We start from the raw sequence: 18,461 nt of genomic DNA on the forward strand, positions 1-18,461 counted from the left end.
CCATAGCACTGTGGGTAGATGAATCCGAGGTCAAGACCCTGTAGGGCCCCCTTGATATTCAATTGGTGAATCTCCACGCCTTTACCACATGCCGTACGGCGGTATCCGATCCTGAGTCTATTAACTGGACTATCCATTAAATGGTTGATGCGCTTGAGAAGAAGCTGGATCCAAAAAAGTCCTCCGCGAAACAGGATATAGCTATTGCTACTGCAGCGGAATACTTCATTCATTCTTCCAAGGAGATGTTATACCATCTACCGTAACGTACCGGACTCACTGACGACAAGGTTGGTGTGATATAGCAAGACCAAGGTCAACTGTAGCTTGAGAAGAAGGGGCTTAGTGCAGAAAGGTAGATATTCTGGGAGGGACGATTTGGCAAATGCAAGCAGTCAAGGAATTGCGCGACAACACCAAGGAGACAGCGAGAGGGGTTTTCTAGGGGGTCCAGTGATTCCTACCGTTTCTTTTCTTCATAGTATATATTGCAAAATCTTGCCCATGTCAAAAATTGAGGATTTTGGTAGGTTCTGATGAATGTGGTGTGATATCAGGCTACAAAATAGGTCTGGTAAATATCTTCTACATACAAAAAATATGCAGCAGCTTCTGTGTTCGTCACAATATCTATCAAATAAAAGAAAGGGAAACATTGTTGTAGAAAAAGAATTTTATGCTCATGGGTAAGCTTGTGCCAATTAGTATTGTACCAAAAACGACATAGGAAATATGCAAATTTATTGACAGGTTCATGGAAATGTAAACAAAAAAGGATGCCTTGTTCCCCCGAGCCGGAATCGAGCCGGCGACCTTCCGGTTACACAGGTATATGCCATTACAGCCGGACGCCATATCCAACTAGACCATCAGGGGTTTAAAGACACGATCTTTACAATGTTTTAACATTATCAAGTTAAAAAAGGTTTACTCTACATCCAGTATTGTATCTGTATACCTTTTCCATCTTTGTGGTTCATCATAGTCTCTCCCTTCTAGTCCTTCCTTGCTAATTCTATGGAACTCGGAAAACAATATGACCATGTTCTTTGTAGTTGCTATGGCTCATCTTCAGTTGTAGCCTTTTTCGATGTCCCATGGCGTCTCGTCATGTACTATCGCTTAGGCATTTCTCTAGTTTCTCTAAGAGGCACCCCCTTTAGAGCATCGTCTAAGCTGTTCATTTTCGTCACGACTCTATCACCGTCATTCTTGAGCCAGACAGAGTAGTCACCATTGGTCGCTTCAATTGACACAGCTAATCGATTAGCTGGGTCGCGACTTAATGCTTTGGTTGCATACATCTCAGGATTCAGGGTGTCAGTAAGTTGGGATTATAGTGTGATTCGGTCTCCAACATTTACCCCTAGATGTAGTTGCTGAGATATAGTAAACTCAGTCACTACAACTGATACGATGTGTATTTTGTACATCGCCCCCTGTTCTTTATCCGACGGTTCTTTTCCACTTTTGAAACCTCTATCTATAAATGCATGTTCCTAGGAACAAAATGTCTCCAAACCCCTGATGGTCTAGTTGGATATGGCGTCCGGCTGTAATGGCATATACCTATGTAACCGGAAGGTCGCCGGCTCGATTCCGGCTCGGGGGACGAGATTATGTTTTTGTTTTTATATCCCTAGACATCAAGGGATGATAGAGATATCTGGCTTATCTGACTCGCTTCCGTTTTTACCTTCTCTGGTATGGAGGTACACTGTATTTTGTATGTACACCACTGCTACGCATGGCTCGCGGCGGTTTATATCCCAACCTTATGTACAGCTATATTGGAGGCTCTACTATATAGGATAGTTTTACTATCAACTAGAAAGTAACACCACAGGAACGTATCTGGTACGCTACTATCCTCCTCGTTGAATATGATTGACTCGAGATAAATCAATAGCCTTGGAACCGTACAGGGGTGTCGCGTCTCGGCGTCCACCATACTCTCCATCCTTTCCAACGTCAGCCCAATAACCTGGGAGACTCTTTTCGTCACCCTAGCACGGCCTTAACACGCTGCGGAATATTATCGGCTAGATAACTTCCAAGCAACAGTTCATCTAATTCTTTGAGGCGCTGAATCGTATCTACTACTCTATTCAGTTTCAGGTAAGCTTCTTTTAGCTTAAGCAGCGGTGAACGAATCTATTAGCAGAGACGGCCACTCTTTCATCAGCACCAAAAAGCAAAGGTAGTTAAAAAGACAAGAAGCAAAATTTAGGGGGAAATGAGAGGTCTGAAATAACTTAAAGTCATATACACAAAGAGGTTTCAAACAGCCTAATCGTGCGTATCTAGATGCTCCTGAACCCTTGGTCCGTCATCAAGATGCTGCCATTCCATCATAAATACTTAAAAAAAATCGCTTTCTTCTACTCAGACTTGCAGTCTTAGCATATACATTTGGTTCGTAGCTTCTTGAGCACTTTTTGTCCATTTAGACTTCTGTGCATTGCAATCTGCAGCCACAACCAGTCCAAGTAGTGCAAGAATCGGTGGAAGTAGTAACAATGGCAATGCTCCCTATCTTTATATTAGGTCTATAGGTAAATCAGCTGTTAGGGAAATTTTCAAGTTTATTACTCACGTTGTAGTTCAAGACTCTGGGTTTCTTGCTTTGATAGATATTCGTGGGTGTGTCTGCAAGGATTGGTGCAGCATGCATTAAGTAGCCTCCGATTTTGAATCCGTGATTTGGTGGCGAAAGACAATCATATCAAACAAACTACACACAGCTGACAATATCCCCACCTTGAATATATATGTGAGGGAGTGTACTCGGACTCGGAGTACTAGGGGCGTTTGTCGAAATATGTACTGGTGCGGGGTCAAAGGCCACAATATAGATACGCTGGTGATGTTGTAAGCTAGCAAGTAAAACGATAATTATCAAGATGCCATGTGACAGGCCAGGTAAACATAGACAGTTCATAGTTAGCTATGGCCGATCTATACAGTTCAAGGAGCATTGTTAATAGAACCGTAGTCAAGTTGGACTGTGTAAATTCATATGTAGTTGTCGTCGGCTAAGGTAATTTTTTGCTAGCAACCTCATTCTATGAAGTCATGACAAGAATTACTCAGTTGACACAGATTAGGTACTATATCAGGCATCGCCGGAAGTTCATTCGGATATTAGTTTTAGTGGGATGGGGTGCACTATCTTACACAGTAGATCAAGACAGACAACAATACTTTGTACTGAGTACTATTACACCCAGATGAACATAGCAAATTGCGGATCAAATTTCCGGGAATCGAACTAGAAGAGAGCGGACGTCAAGCTGATTTCGAAAAGCTATAGAGGAGGACCGAGAAGATGGATACGAGCGCTGAGGTGTTATGTATAAAACGACGAGCGGCGGCGAGGACTGCCAGCACTTTGGACGCTTAAAACAGGCATCAGAGGTGGCCATTTGTGGCCGCCAATTCACCGTCTCATCCGTAAGTGTAGTAAAAACGGCTTTTAGTTATGTAGCATAAGTTAGCCGGCCCCCATCGCCTCAACTCCTGATGGTATAGTTGGATATGGCGTCCGGCTGCAATGGCATATACCTGTGTAACCGACCTTTTTCTTTGGCATATAGCTTCAAATAGTATATATGTTTATATAACAGAAGCTGAATGAGTCAGCATCGCAAACACCCCTGATGGTCTAGTTGGATATGGCGTCCGGCTGTAATGGCACATACCTATGTAACCGGAAGGTCGCCGGCTCGATTCCGGCTCGGGGGAAGCGTTACACTTTTTGACCTCTAGCCAGCTTTCATGTCACTTCCCAAGACTCTCCATCTCCCCTGGCTATCTATCCTCCTTATTTCAACCCACTACCGTGATGTCTAAATTCCCCTCCAATAACTTCTATCTAGCTACGGTTACCTCCTTCACCCTAGCCGGCTTGCATATCCCTCTGCAACAACGTCGTCGGTTTGCAGCTGCTAGTTTGCTGTAACAAAACCACGCTAGTTGAGTTGAAAGCGGGCCCGAATGTTCGTCTCAACTAGCGAGGAATACCTCTAATTGGCCAAACTCACCTCCCTCGCTTACTAGAGTATTCGTACCTACGGAGTACTAGTGGAACCGAATAAAATATATTTAATTGGTTGGTACATAGTGCGTTGCTATTGATAGACTTGGTAATACATAGAAGGTTGTCCAGAAGCTCGATTTAGTCCACTGTATGCCCGCTAGACTAGCATAGAGAGGCGACATTTCAATCAAGTAGAAGGAGGCTGTTACAATGGGGGTCCAAAAGTATGACCCTATACCCAGCGGTCCTGACCGCCTCGGATGACCGCCCTCGTGCAGCCGCTTCACCGCCTATCTAGTTTATATAGTAAATAGAACAATGGCAAACAAAGCGCTTGACTTTGAAGCCATTCAGCTCTATACAACGCGCTAATATGGCTCCTAGAGGGAAAGAGTGGGATCCTCAGCTACGCGCGCGCGTATATGTGAGCCCCATTCGATTGGCTGGGGGGCCAAAAGGATCAAAAATTTACACTCTGAGCTATCACTTTCTACTATTAAACCTACTATTCGCCTTGAATCCCAGCGTCTTAGTAGTACTACACGTTCCCGCTCAGGCAGACCTAGAAAGCTGACTTTAGATCAGCATACACACGCTCTAGAGCTTGTTAATCAAGATTCTTACTTTACAAATAAAGATTCATTGACAGCAGTCAACTATATAGTCAAAATAAGCTCGATAGAACGTCTCCTACGTAAATCAGATAAGCGGAAATGACACCAGAGGTCTAGGCCTGAGTAAGCCAGAATACACAGCCAAAGGCTTGTCTGAGCAAGAAGATATACCTACTATATCCTGAGAATTGGAAGCGCGTGAAATAGAGCGATGAATATACAGTTGAACGAGGCAAAGGAAAAAAAAAAAAAAAAAACTGAGTAGGTTGGACTTTCCTAAGACCTTCTGAACAGCTGAGATATTGTCAGAGAAATATCTACTATTCAGGGTAGAAGGCCTGCCAACTAGGTAAGGGTACGCAGGCAGAAAGCTAAGCAGTAGATACTATGTAGACAGAAGACTGATTTTGCCTTTCTCTATTATCAATATCAGGCTAACTTTATAGCTGGAAGGAACCCCTTCTTTTCCTAACAAGACTAACAGGGGGCTACTATACGCTATTGAAAAGGCAACGGATATAGACTCCAATGTCACTGTTAGGCCACCGAGTTGCCTATGCACAGCGGGCAGGGTATACGATACAGTCATCACGCAGAGTCATCATCGGATCTGAGACATATAGCTTATTGAAGCTGCTAAGAAAGATTGGCACACTATTCGAGATAAGGTCCTAGTGAAACTGCCAACTACCATGCCTCACAGGGTTCAGGCTGTGATAGAGGAAGAGGGGATGGTATACCAAATACTGAATAGCTTTAAAAAAAGTCTTCAAATCGCCTATTCAGGCAGTTGTTTTGGTTCTAGGCGCGTGGACGTGTAGGTCAGGCAGAATCCTAGTTCTACTGGCAAAAAAAAAATGAGGCGGTCAGGACCCCTGAGTATAAGGGGGTCACATACTTTTGGACCCCCACTGTAAGAGGAGAACTGTAAGAGATAAGATCTAGAAATAAGTTCTATCTAGTATATGATATACTGCCTTCCAAATATGAAGGTTGGTTGTGGAGTCGGACCGCCTGGCTGTGGGCGGATCATTACCCTTTAGTTACTATGCCGTTTCTCCCTCTGTATGGAGTAGTCCAGCTCTAGTTCTGCCCGGTACGGTATGGCTGGCCGCTGTGCAGCCATTTACCCCGGCTATGCTCCTGGGTTTGCTTGGTAACTCATTCTTCCACCTCCCCATTTTCACTTTTTCAGTAGTGTCAAGGCGTTGGGTCATTCGATAAGCATCGGCTTGAGGAACTTGCTATTATGAACTCTGCCACAAGGTCTATTGCCACGCATTACTCCCATTCAGGTCCGTCTGGGTTTGTATTGTCCTTTTGTCCTTATAATCATCACCATCGTCATATTTGAAATATTCGGCATCATAATACCCTCCCCACCCCCCCTCTTTTGCTAGATTATGTCTTATCTCGAAATGAACTTTCTCCCTCGACTTTGTACCTTATATCTCCCTGAAGATCGTGCTGTACTACTCAGTGCACCTGCTTGTCACTTTTCATAGCTTTTCCTTTTCCTACTCCTATCTCTCTCCTTCTTTCTTTTTGCCCTGTGTATCTGACTCCCGCCAGAATTTGAAACCTGCTATCACCTTCTGATTGATACTAAATCATTTGTATCAATGCAATGTCAACCGTTGTAATACACTCAGTACCTATCATTTCGAGTGTTGATTCGTCTTTCTAGGGCCGAGGTCAACAATCATTATACCGCCGGATCGACCTACATTCACATTTATTGACCATGATGATGATTTGAGTTCCAAACGAATCAAAGATGCTAATGCTCGCAGGACTATTCGCTCCCACGTTATGCGCGACGTGCGTAGGCGCGAGCGACTTGCTGGACTGAAGCGTGTTCCTAGGCGTGACGGACTCGCAGATAAAGCCGTTGTCCAGTCAAACTTCGAAGATTCGTCGTCAGAGCGTACCTTACCCACTAATCCATCCTTGGAGCCAAAATCACTCATGGAAAGAGGGCCGTCTTGTGACACTGCCGAGAATAAAGAAAAACTCCAACAGCAGCCAGATAGGCGCTGTGCTTGTCATTCAATATCAACTGGCTCTATTTCAATTCCGCTTCAGTTTCCGACCTCATGGCTTGTCGACCCTTTCAATACATTGCCAGGTGCCAGTGATGTACCTATAATTACTAGTCGACTAGTCTTTTACTGTGAGTCGACCACTTGTCTGTACCTGCTATCTTGTTTCTTGGTCCAGGGATCCGTTGGCGATTTCTCGAGTTTCGCAAAGTGTACGTCGATTGATGAGGTGCACTGTCTGCTAGTACTAAACTCCGACTGACCCGGTAAATTACCTAGGGGGAACTGTCTTTGTGCCGATGACTTTCCCGAAAGAACATGCTTTCAATGAGCGGGCTAAAACCGAAATGGCAGTCCAATCTTCGTTTACGGATCAGGGAAGTTTCTTTGGCTTGATGAGCATGTGCGCTGCCCACCGAGCTGTTTTGGCTGGACATCATTCACAGTTCCGAGTTGCTTCAGAAGCCTCCCATCGCTTTTTGCACGATGCAGATTATTATGTTATGAAAGCCAGGTGTATCCGTGAGATGAATATTAAATTGCGCAACCCCGCTCTATCGTTAAGCAACGAAGCATTTGGTACAATCATTAATCTTCTTACAGGTGCGGTATGTGTTCTTATTTTCTTTGCTCCGGTCGTTTCCATGTTATTGGCAGTGGGTCGCCCATTGAAATTCGAGACACAATTCTTGCCAATAAGTTCTTCTAACCCTTACCAGCTGATAGTGGGATTGTTTGAAGAAGCTCGTATGCACCTCAGAGGCTTGAAGCGCATGGTGGACTTGCGAGGAGGTATTACAGACAGCAGTATCCATCAGTCTTCAATGCTAGCTGCTATTATTACGTACGTGCTTCGCCATGTACTTATTACCAAATCTTGTTGACTGGTAATATAGTACTGATGTGAAGGCTGCGTCGGGACTCATGAACCAGCCGGTTTTCCCTTTGGCTCGGGACTTGCAACCGGTTTCAGCCAGTATTCAAGAGCGTATAGCGCCCTCGGAGACGTCAGAATTACAGAGAGTAGGCGTTGCATTCGTCTCTAACCCCTTCCTCAGCGCATGTTTGCTAAGTATTCTCCGTGCTATGCGTGATATTGTACTTTACGGCCAGGCTTGCAACCAAAATCCCGCTGTACTCTGCACCGATGACCACGAATTCTTTCGCAGTCTCAATCGTGAAGTTGAGCATCGGCTCCTTAGTTATGTGTATTCTCAGTCCACTACACGAGGCATGCCATTTTCTGAGACAACACCATATCTTGGTTCTGTGGAAGCTGTCACCAGGATCGCTTCTATATGTTACCTGAACCATTTCCTTATCGTATCGCCCCCGTCTTCTGGGCTGGGTCGTGCGCTCACAAGACATTTGAAGCAAGCTATAGCTAATTGTCATTGGCCACCGTTATCGAAGGAGGGTCATGGGTTGCTCGCATGGGTGTTATTTATTGGCGCTCAAAGCTCAGCAGGCCAGGTTGAACGCCCATGGTTTGTTGAGCGTCTATCCCGCATCGCCCTAATTTGTGGGTGGCACACTTGGAGGCAAATGTCCGAAGTGTTGATTGATTACTTTTATCTTCCCAGTACCAACCAAGCGAGCTGGGCATCCATCTGGACGGAGGCCATGGTTTGATATATTATGTGCACTAAAACAGATCGAGGGTTGCTCTATTGACCTGCTCTTGGTATATTATAGTTGAATAATTGATGCCATAATATATACAACACTCTGCCAATGGCGACAAAGCTACTCAAGATATGCTTGGCGAACAACAGCTGCACCTAAATATTGCCAACTCCATTGCCCCCCTATAGCAGGGCTAGCCGAATGGTCTCCGCCAGGTGACTAATTCCAGTTATCGATAGCTACAGTACTAGTCGCGGGGGCGTTCTTCTGGAGGGTTGAATAACTACGGAGTACTCCGTAGAGAACTGAAAGAACGAGATTGCGGCACTGGAAGCACGTGCCTATAACTACTACGGAGTATGGTTTGCGTTCTAGTAACTAGTTAACTAATAGAAAAGTCGTTAGTTAGTAATTACCAAGTTCCACTACCAAAGCTAGTTAATTGACCTGTGGTGGTACGGAGTACAAGTACTATTTAGTTACTCGGGGGGTTAGATGACAAAGCGGTGATGTTGCTGTCACATTTAGGTAATTACTGTATTAATAATAGTTAGCCGCTAAGTTGAACTGATACTGGTTGCTCAAATCTTCGAATTAATTCCTGTATACAGACAGACTCGACATATATTAGTTTTGTAAATTTGCTCATGAAGATACAAATAAATGAAGAGAAGGACTTTTAGTTTTGAGAAGTGGACCTAATCGTCGTACAAAATAAAGAGGCCATTTATATCATTAAACCTAGCCCGACCGAGTTCACAGACATTCCGCGCTTCTTTTCCTTTTCCTTTTCCTTTTTCCCTTTTTTTTTTTTTTTCTTTTTTCTTTTCTAAACCAAAAAAAATCTCCTTCAGGTTCTCTTCCACTATAAGGCTTGCTTTCCCTCTTTATTTAACTTACCAACCAGTCGTCGCCTATATACATTATACCTCTGCAACTTCCTTTCTGGAATCTTCCCCTTCATTTTCTCATTTCTCTCCTAGCTTTTCTTTTTCATTTTTCCCAAATGGGTTGGTTCTGGGCAGACTCCCCGTCGTTGCCAACACCTGTGGCTCCGAACCCATTGGCATCATCGGACACCACACCCCCGGTAAGTCACCATATTTCATGTATACCTGTTCAAGTTACTAATAATGCTTCATAGCCATCATGTCCAATGCACACGAGCAACTCGTCACCGGTGCCATCCTCAGTTTCTGAACCACCTACTGCCTGCCCCGTCCGGTCTAAAGACTCTCCCTTTTATGTGCCACCTAAGTCAATATCCTCAGATACGCCATTGCCTTCTAAAGCAGAAAACAAGTCAACCCTATCAAAACTGAACCCTTTGAACTATATGTTTTCTTCCATCTCTCAGGAACGAGCACCGAACCAAACCGTCGATTTGCCGCTGGAGCGTGAACCTTCCTCTATACCCCGCGGAGATACAGATAGCAATTGGGAGTATCCGTCTCCTCAGCAAATGTACAATGCAATGTTGCGCAAAGGTCACACGGATACCCCTCAGGATGCAGTAGAGGCAATGGTTGCAGTGCACAACTTTCTGAATGAAGGCGCTTGGGAAGAAATTGTCGGATGGGAACGTTTATTCTCAAAAGGTCTAAAAGAAGGCTGGGTAAAATGTCGACGTGGCGAGGAGAACATCGCATTAGATGCAGCCAGGGAGGAGCTGATAGGTGCCGGTGCACTGGAGAATCAGCCTCGTCTTCTCAGGTTCAAGGGTCGGCCACAGGAGCTTACTCCAAAGGCGCAAGTACTGCAAACACTGGGTTGGCTGTATCCAGCAAAGTTTGGGTTAGTATACCAGTTGCCCTTCCCTTATTTGGCATGCCGTTGTATTGTGTTACTGATGTGTTCTAGAACACCCCCACCGTTCGATCGACACGACTGGTTTGTGATGCGACAGACGCCGTCTGGCCCGAAAGAAGTGCGTTATGTGATTGATTACTATTCAGGGCCTCCGGAGCCAACAGGAGAGCCAGTTTTCTATCTGGATATCAGGCCTGCCCTGGACACACCTACCGCTGCTATTGAACGGTTGATGAGATGGGGAGGCGATGTTTGGTGGCGAGCTACTGGTGCTGCAATTCGAGAGGATGGCGGGAACTAATGGCTTAACTTGATTGCTGATGATATTGCTCTTCAGCGACGATGACTCTCCACTCACCTGTATACTGAACAAGGCGCGGGCGTCTAATGGTCCTCCATAGGGACGCATCATTCTATATCTTTTCTTTTAGCCTCCCTGTTTCTCTCTACACCTAACCTAATCCTTTCACCCTTTTTTGTCTAAACATGAAATGGCTTTCTTTCAGATATATGGACTGCTAGGCAGATAATGATGGCAATGAAGCAATGGCGTCTACAGTTGTTATTCTGGACGGAACATGCGACCCGTGCTTACTTCTGGATCTTTCTAGCATTTCCCCTCGAAGAGGCTATGTTTTAATAGAGTAATTTGTCTGGGGAAGTCTATATGGTCCTTGCAGGCCTAGTTTTTCCGATACAAAGACGTCGCCTACCTTCAAGCTAATTGACAGGGGCCTATTACTAAATGATTTCGCTGGGCATTCCAATTACCTAGAGGCAATAGTCTAGATTCACTGGAGATCATCTATATCGCTTCAGACGATGTAATACTCAGGAGAAATGAGAGTTGAGGGCGGCCTACGTATGAAAACATACAAACACTTCCTACACTACGCCACGTTAAGGGATTTTTACTTTCTAAATCAATCATAGCCTTAATGATTCTTTTCGAACGTTATCCGTTATGCCCGTAGCTCATAGATCTTTGGAAACAGACTGTAGGTTAACCCATCGAGTATCCTTTTATACATGATCTACCACTGATCCAACTTTAACTGTTGTCATAGTATACAAGAGCCGGGGCGAAAATTCACTATGTAACATATCAATCCTCTCTGTCGAGTTTTCGCTTCTATTCTATGAACGTTCCGAGTGGAGCGAAAATTTATGCTATCCCGGATTCCTCGGTCTCTTAGATATTAGGGGATAGCATATCAGACTTGACGCACAATTCAACAGTCTCAATGCTGGCTTGAAGCAAGCCTCGAGCTTCAAGTCCAACCCAAACGCGGAGCATGGAAGTGTCGCCCGATCGAACCGATTTCAAGAATGTAGTATTGGATCCAAGCTTCCGCAAAATAGGGAGGGCACTAAAGCAAGAAAAAAATTTTAATTGTCGTTATTAGATGTACGAGGATATCAAACTAAAAATTTTTTAAGGAGTCATCTATCCACTTACCTTTTGAAGAGATCGAGATTTGGGTCAAGACTTCGTCCGATACCTTCTAGAAGAAGGATCGATATAACAACGTTGACAAAATCTCCTTCAAGCCGAACGTGGTAGCCTCGAACCATGGATAGCACCTCACTTAGCACGTCTCCGATGCTAATATTGCCAAGCGCAAAGGTTCGTGACTTGACGCTAAGAACTAGGTGCTGCATTTTCAGCGCAAAAACCTCTGGGTCAGTGACCTCCCCTGGCTGGCGGCATCGTTCGACCATGAGCTGACCCGCTCGATACCCATCGAATTCTGCGACAGCGCGGAAGAGATCAAGGAAGTTTCGCCGATTAGTATCGTTGAGCTGGGTTACTAAGCCAGTATCAATAAAAATAAGTTGCGGACGATAGCCTTCCGCATTAAGCTGTTCCAGGATCCTCTCCCAATCTTCTGGACTATGGGCATGAGGTCGTAGTCGTGCAAGTACCGCCTCTGTTACATCAACGTCCGCCGTGGTTGGTGCATCGGACGCCCTGGTGTGTTTGCGGAGTGAAAGATCCAACTCACTCGGTTGGTAAAATCGGACCATGATATTACCTGGATGTAAGTCCGCGTGAACAAAATTGTCAATTAATAGCATGTGGAGGAATGCGTCTAGGCCCTCATGTGCAATTTCTTGCTGAAAGACACCCCCTCCAACGTCAAGGAAGGTTGATAGAGGAATACCCTGCGCAAATTCCTCCACGAGCACCTCGCGGGTTGTGTAGCCTAAGTAGGGGTATGGAAACCAAGCGGTGGTGCGCGATTTGAACTTTTCACGAAACATGACCAAGTTACTCGCCTCGATGCGCAGGTCCAACTGCAGCCTCATCATCTCTCCAAATTGATGAACCTCGTCTGGTAAAGATAACCAGTGCATAGTAGGGATTGCATTGATTAGTGAAGCGAAGAAAGACATAATCTTTAGGTCCCTTCGGATCACACGCTCGACTTTAGGGTGCAGCACTTTGACGGCTACATATGAAGAGGGAACTCGCTGGGGCGTACTCTTCATCAATACATCGACGTTCTTTCGGACCTTATCTCTTAAACCCTGTATCTCTGAGGCTTCCTGATCCTGATATGCCGCTAGGTTTGATTTCAATCTTGCTTTGTAAACTTGTGCAATAGCCCCCACCCCTAAAGGCTCCTCATAAAACTCCTCGAAGATATCTTCGAATGGTAGCCCGTTGAAGGCCTTGCAAATAGTTTCCTTTGTTTCTTGCAACGAGTGCGAAGGGGCATTTGAATGGAGAGATGACATGATGTTGCATAGTTCAGGAGGGAAGATATCAGTGCGCGAAGCCGCCCATTGTCCGAGCTGTTAAAAGAGAACCATAACAGATATCAGTATGCACGCTACGGATAATCTGGACTTCTTGTTGGTGGGCAGGGATGGTACCCTACCTTAATGAAGGCCGGTCCTGCACGTTCCATTGATCTGACGAGGAAGTTATACCACCACAGTGTCCCGCTGCGTACATCTTTGCGGGTCTCAAGGCGCTTGCCGAGCCATACAACTGGGACTGTAAGGATGACAGGCAAGAAGACAACCACCAGATGCGCAAACCTGAGCCCCGTGGCAATCGGATCATATATGTAATAATACCAGAAGACAAAAATAGACTGTTGAAACCTCGATAAGCCTCGTGCATCCTGAGTGACACTCTTTTGGATCTCTTGGCGTGAAGCTTCCAGCATCTGCATCTCACCCGTCTTTTCATTTCCATCACCTTCCTCGGCCAATTTCAAAAACGCACCGGGGGTTAAGGAAGAGAGTAACAACGTCCCTGACATATGCATCCGCCTGTGAGATCTCCGCCCAAGCCCTTGCCGCCATGACGGCGGCCGGCTGAAACGCCATCGAACCGGCAAGATGAAGCGGGACAGCAGCTGCGGAGTTCCACCACGGCTCGAACAGAAACGGCCAAAGAGGACGGCCGTCCTCATGTTCTCATGCGAAGTTCAAATTATCGAGTGTTGACGGTTTCATTCGATAGCCAGGGAGATGGCGATCGCGAAGGTTGGACTTGGCCAACCGCGAGGAACCCATCGGACATTCGGAGAACCGTTTCACGTGTCGGTGACGTCATACATAGACCGTGAACTAAATAAAAGTGCAGTAGATCAATTAAACTCGTCGTCGATTCCCCACTCCAACTTGTTTCCAACATACATTGGGACGGAAATGAAAGCTAAACATAATCAATCTTGAAAACTTTCCCTTGCAGAAATGCATGCAGCATGGTGCTTTCTTTCCCTCTCCGCATTCCGGACAAAAAAAATAACCAGCCACCTGTAGTTAACTATTTCCGGATCTATCTTGGAGTCGCCGAAAACGGGGATGTGATGGCGACCTTTGATAGATTTATTATAAATTCCCTAGTGACAGTAGATACCAAAAGTATGCAGGCCTATCAGTTGCTCGCTCTGGAATAGGTGCATAAGTATGCAGCCCTGTCATGGGTCGCCTTGACTCTATCTGCGATGCAAACTTGCATGGCAGGAGCAATAATTCACGCCATTTCTGCTTATCTGCATTGACCTGGTACGTTGTTAGCTGTACGTGCATTTTTATGGTTTTTGCCAGCGTATACTTCTCAAGGTATTCGCTTTTCGAGCTGGGTCTTTTGCCTGTTCTTATTCAAAGAGTGAACCCGGCACCATTCCATGCTTACTCCGCAGATTTTGGATCGTTCGAGAAACCAAAGGATATCAGGATCGTTGCACTAGTGCCCTTTCGTAGCCATGAGCGAACGGAGATCCTGGATTGCTATCTACGAGTGAGTTCGCCCGGTATTGCTTATCATTGTGGCCATGTCTGACTTGACCTACAAAGAGGAACCTCATTGATAACCATGGATTCCTCGACCAAGTGATATTTATCCCGCAGACAAATAACACGGAAAGTCTAGAATGGCTCGTGTCTACTGTGAAACGCACTCCTCTCTACCAAGTCTCGGGGTTCGGTGATTATATCCAGTGGGGCAGCATGGATAGGAATGTGATTTTCATCAAAATAGATGGCGATATCATCTTCTTGGAGGATCATACGATCTCGACCATTGTCAAAACCAAGCTTGATCACCCTGATTCCTTAATAGTCTCGGCAAATGTTATTAACCAAGCTGCTCTTCAAGCCCTCCATAGCCATCCCGGTGTTGCCCTTCCCTATCTTCCCGAGCTTTCTTCCTCCGACCAGCCTCGGATTCCCGTCACCCAGGATTGGCGGGTCGCAGATCTTCCAACCTGGGAAGGCCCTGCCGACTTCAAAATATCAAAAGGATATCCTCCTCCCTCAGAGAGCCATCGCTGGCTTCCGTCAGCGGATGAGAATGGGGATCGAACACCCATTGGCATGTCCATGTATGGTGACAACGGGCCTGAACTGGATGACTGGACGGTCCATGCACAGCAACACTATTCATTTCTACAACATCTCGAAGACGGCGATTTATATCGGTATAAATTTCCCATGTGGGCTGATCCAACCGACAGTGTTAGCCCCAACTTCCTTTGTCTACGGGCAGGCGACCCAAGCATTTTGAAGTCTATTATTCAACAGGACACATATAAGTTATCTGTAGAGGTGGCACAGGAAGTGCTGGGCAGCGATCGAGGCGCTATAATCGATGGGAAAGGGCTCGCTGCGCATTACTCCATTGAGGCAAGTTTTCGGGGGTTGGACTCTACTGATATCCTCCATCGGTATCGAGCGTACGCTGAGGAAATGATTTGCCTAGATACTTTGTGATCCTACTTAGCCCCATCTGCTCTCGACGATTATAGAAAATTGATCATGTCTGGGGATAATCCGGTGTTTCATAATTATATAATACTTCTCTTTTAACAGTTTATTGGTCTTTTTAAATACCTGTAAGCTTAGACTAATCTAACTATAATTCGTTCTGTATAATCCTCGATGACAGAATAGTGGGGCAATGTTGAAGTGTAGAATCAACGTTCTCTAGTGCTTTCCAAGTATTGCAAGACCTGGCTATTCATTAAGCCTTGTAGCGTATTTTTGGCCGAATCTGAAAGTTGAATAGGCTGCAAAGTGTAATTAGTATTATCTCAAAGCGTCATTCTGAGAGAATCGCATTACTTACATTTTGTTTCAATATTTCCTGGATGAGGACTATTATGTTGTCACGATCTTTGATCAACTGCAACTTGTCCACTTCGTCCGTTGAGCCAAGGGACTCCGCACTCAAGCTTTGCTCAAGAGTTGGGAACAGACCCATCCTCTCTATGCAGTCCACAGCTGTCGCAGAACCCGGCTGACTTGATGCCATCAACGCGAAGGCAAACCAGCCTTCACTCCGAACAACGGGCCACTGTGATTGAGAAATCATTGCACCTATTGGAAAGGCAATGCCCTCGTGAATGCTAAAGAGACGCCTGAGGATAACATCTGCTTGTTCGTCTTGTTCACGGGATTTTGGGATGAGAGTACGGCATATGGATGCTATGATGCGTCCAATTTCAGTTCTAATAGGGGTGGAGTCCGTTTTCTCGAACAGCGAAAGCAACTGTGAGAGATAAGTCCTGCTATCGTCATCCCCAGGGAAGGTCTCTAGCAAATGGGATACATTTTCAACTGAAGCAATGATCACCTGCCGTACGATGCTGGTGGCTGCGAACTGAACTTGTGGCACCGTCTCGTATTCCCAGAGACGAGAAACCGCAGGAATGATACCAGCTTGTCCCAGATGCAATCTATTATCTCCAGCAATTGCCAAATTCTTTAAGAATCCTAGTGCAGCATGAAGGACGGCTCCTTTAGCGTCACTCTTAACGATTGATATCAGATCCCGGTGGATACTCAGGTCTCGGACCATCACTTGGCATACTTCATCCGAACGCGCCAAGTTACCTAACATGACACAGGAACAGATCTGTAGTTGATCCTCCGTTCTCTGTAACCAGCTTCTCAGCATCCGTGAAAGATCAGAGCCAAGGGGATAGTATTCAGCGAATAATGGTGCTCCAGATATCTCTGCTAGCGTTTGGTTGATTCTTAACTGAACTTGTGCCAGTACTTGAATATCATCATTAGAGGGCCACCCCGAGTCGAAATCCAAGGATTTGCTGAGCATCGATAGAATGTCAGCTACCATGTATCTTGTTATGCAGACATTCTGAAACCGTTTATTATCGAGATACGCCATCGAGCAAGTCGCAATGCAAGAAAATCGAGAAGGGGTATGGACAATGTCCTTATCAACTACAAGATCAATAAGGAGCGAGATGGTTTCATCAGGTGATAACTCTATCCCTTGTTCTGCATGGACCTGTTAGAACCAAGCAAAGGAGGGGAAGGGGTATATCATACCTTGCTCCGCAGTTAGTTCTATTAGCTCATAGACAAAATCAAGTAAATTTTCGTTGCCCTTGAACGAGTCCTCCCTTATTAATTTCAGGAGTATGTATACTATTTTACTTGCAGCCAGTTGAGACTGGGCAGGCTCTATGAATGGTTAGCAACCAAGTACAGCAAGACTCAATATACCTCACCAAAATCAATGCAAATATTGTAGATAACAGGTATTACTATCTTTATAAGTTCGGGATTCAGAAGATGTTGGATGATAGCAGAAGTGAAGTTTCCTTTCACAACGATTGTTCTGTTTTCGTCTAAGAAATATAGTGAGCACTGTGATAGAGCCTATATCTATAACACTGAACGAATTGGACTTACCAGTGTCGGCACAGGAGTTCCCAATCAATCGCAAAGCATGAAGGAGCAGATTAGTACCAACATCCTCCTTTGAAGCAATAAGTTGGAGGAAAAAAGATAGAACACCACTCTGTCCGTACGGAAGTCGCCACAATGCTATGAATATATCAGCAATGAGGCTAGTCAGCATTTATATTGTAGTCGCACTTACGGTTCCTACTTCCGTTTGCCAAAGCCTCTGCAGCTTGCACTATGAAGCTTGATCTGCATGTCCAGAGCCTATACAAAATATCTTGGAGGCCCTCGAAAAGAGCATTGACTTGCTCGAAAGAAGGATTATCTTCTTCAGCTTCAGCTGTTGGACTGGTTTGGTATCTAGTCTCCGCCATATTGAGAGCCTCTTGAAAGGTGTCAAACAGAGTTCGTTGTTCTTCAAGAGACAAAGGCTTAGATATACCAGGGGCTAATGCCGGGGGCATGGGGGCCAAACTAGATATGATCTGGCTCAGAGATGGACATTCCATGCGTTCGGTTCCTTGTATCTGTGTGATAGGTAGGCTACTTTGCTCCATGGAATTCCGCATGGTGTTCAATTCGTTCCTTGGGGTCATTTCTTCGTCCATGGCACTTCACCTTTTGGGTCAGGAAGCAAATAAAAGGCCAAGTGATGTATGGTAGTCGCCCCAACTCGATTTTAATGAGTAGTCCGGTGGGAGTACATGTGTATGCTTCCAGAATAAACCCAGGAAGGGGAGAGGGAAAGAATATATAGGCAGGATACGGTCTATCGGATAAATAATGAGGAGCAGCAACTGGTTTATTAGGTTCGTTTCCTTGAGCTGGGAATGGGAAATATCGTATTTGTGAGATTTTTTTGGGTTCCAGAGTAAACAGGGCGTGCGGTTCAGAAAAAGCCAAATAAATAAAATAATGTACTCTTAAAGTCTTAAAGAACCCAATAACTCGAGTTTAGCATCAGTTGGCCTAAACTAAAGGCGGATTTGAAGGACAGACAGACGGGTGCACTAAAAGCTGTGAAATTTACACAACCCATACACTGTACCGTAATAAATTTATTGTACTGTCAAGGCTGTATTGAGTAATGTCCTTAATTGACACATTATGTCCGCAGTGATATAGTTGCAGTTTATGTCTTCTTTCCATTTTACCGTT

The 18,461-nt window shown here is 45.2% G+C and overlaps 5 protein-coding genes and 3 non-coding genes across 8 annotated transcripts; 5 read left to right on the top strand and 3 right to left on the bottom strand.

Annotated features, from left to right (window-relative positions):
* Positions 1-785: 785 nt before the first annotated feature.
* Positions 786-876, bottom strand: BDV27DRAFT_t88. Its single transcript has one exon. It is a non-coding gene; the product is annotated as a tRNA-Tyr (tRNA).
* Positions 877-1,521: 645 nt separating this feature from the next.
* BDV27DRAFT_t86 lies at positions 1,522-1,612 on the top strand. Its single transcript has one exon. It is a non-coding gene; the product is annotated as a tRNA-Tyr (tRNA).
* A 2,041-nt stretch (positions 1,613-3,653) lies between these two features.
* Positions 3,654-3,744, top strand: BDV27DRAFT_t87. Its single transcript has one exon. It is a non-coding gene; the product is annotated as a tRNA-Tyr (tRNA).
* Positions 3,745-5,834: 2,090 nt separating this feature from the next.
* Positions 5,835-8,659, top strand: BDV27DRAFT_126437 (uncharacterized protein). The gene is made up of 5 exons (XM_032066542.1): positions 5,835-5,948; positions 6,226-6,826; positions 6,975-7,303; positions 7,415-7,539; positions 7,592-8,659. The coding sequence occupies exons 2-5, from the start codon at positions 6,466-6,468 to the stop codon at positions 8,325-8,327; spliced, it is 1,551 nt and encodes a 516-aa protein (XP_031928758.1). The 5' UTR covers positions 5,835-5,948; positions 6,226-6,465; the 3' UTR covers positions 8,328-8,659.
* Positions 8,660-9,127: 468 nt separating this feature from the next.
* On the top strand, positions 9,128-10,902 carry BDV27DRAFT_126439 (holocytochrome c synthase CYC3). Its single transcript, XM_032066543.1, has 3 exons — positions 9,128-9,411; positions 9,466-10,115; positions 10,182-10,902. Exons 1-3 carry the CDS (start codon positions 9,328-9,330, stop codon positions 10,429-10,431), a joined length of 984 nt encoding a protein of 327 aa, XP_031928759.1. The 5' UTR covers positions 9,128-9,327; the 3' UTR covers positions 10,432-10,902.
* Positions 10,903-11,075: 173 nt separating this feature from the next.
* Positions 11,076-13,613, bottom strand: BDV27DRAFT_126441 (ABC1 kinase family protein). The gene is made up of 3 exons (XM_032066544.1): positions 13,016-13,613; positions 11,590-12,929; positions 11,076-11,500 (listed from the first exon to the last, which is right to left on the bottom strand). Exons 1-3 carry the CDS (start codon positions 13,556-13,558, stop codon positions 11,323-11,325), a joined length of 2,061 nt encoding a protein of 686 aa, XP_031928760.1. The 5' UTR covers positions 13,559-13,613; the 3' UTR covers positions 11,076-11,322.
* A 417-nt stretch (positions 13,614-14,030) lies between these two features.
* On the top strand, positions 14,031-15,399 carry BDV27DRAFT_126443 (uncharacterized protein). The gene is made up of 2 exons (XM_032066545.1): positions 14,031-14,391; positions 14,448-15,399. Exons 1-2 carry the CDS (start codon positions 14,071-14,073, stop codon positions 15,360-15,362), a joined length of 1,236 nt encoding a protein of 411 aa, XP_031928761.1. The 5' UTR covers positions 14,031-14,070; the 3' UTR covers positions 15,363-15,399.
* A 129-nt stretch (positions 15,400-15,528) lies between these two features.
* BDV27DRAFT_101268 (putative GTP binding protein) lies at positions 15,529-18,231 on the bottom strand. Its single transcript, XM_032064278.1, has 6 exons — positions 17,500-18,231; positions 17,310-17,444; positions 17,126-17,245; positions 16,944-17,078; positions 15,718-16,892; positions 15,529-15,658 (listed from the first exon to the last, which is right to left on the bottom strand). The coding sequence occupies exons 1-6, from the start codon at positions 17,909-17,911 to the stop codon at positions 15,566-15,568; spliced, it is 2,070 nt and encodes a 689-aa protein (XP_031928762.1). The 5' UTR covers positions 17,912-18,231; the 3' UTR covers positions 15,529-15,565.
* Between the last annotated feature and the right edge of the window lie 230 nt (positions 18,232-18,461).

This window comes from Aspergillus caelatus (assembly GCF_009193585.1).
Source record: "Aspergillus caelatus strain CBS 763.97 unplaced genomic scaffold BDV27scaffold_64, whole genome shotgun sequence".
NCBI classification, from domain to species: Eukaryota; Fungi; Ascomycota; class Eurotiomycetes; order Eurotiales; family Aspergillaceae; genus Aspergillus; species Aspergillus caelatus.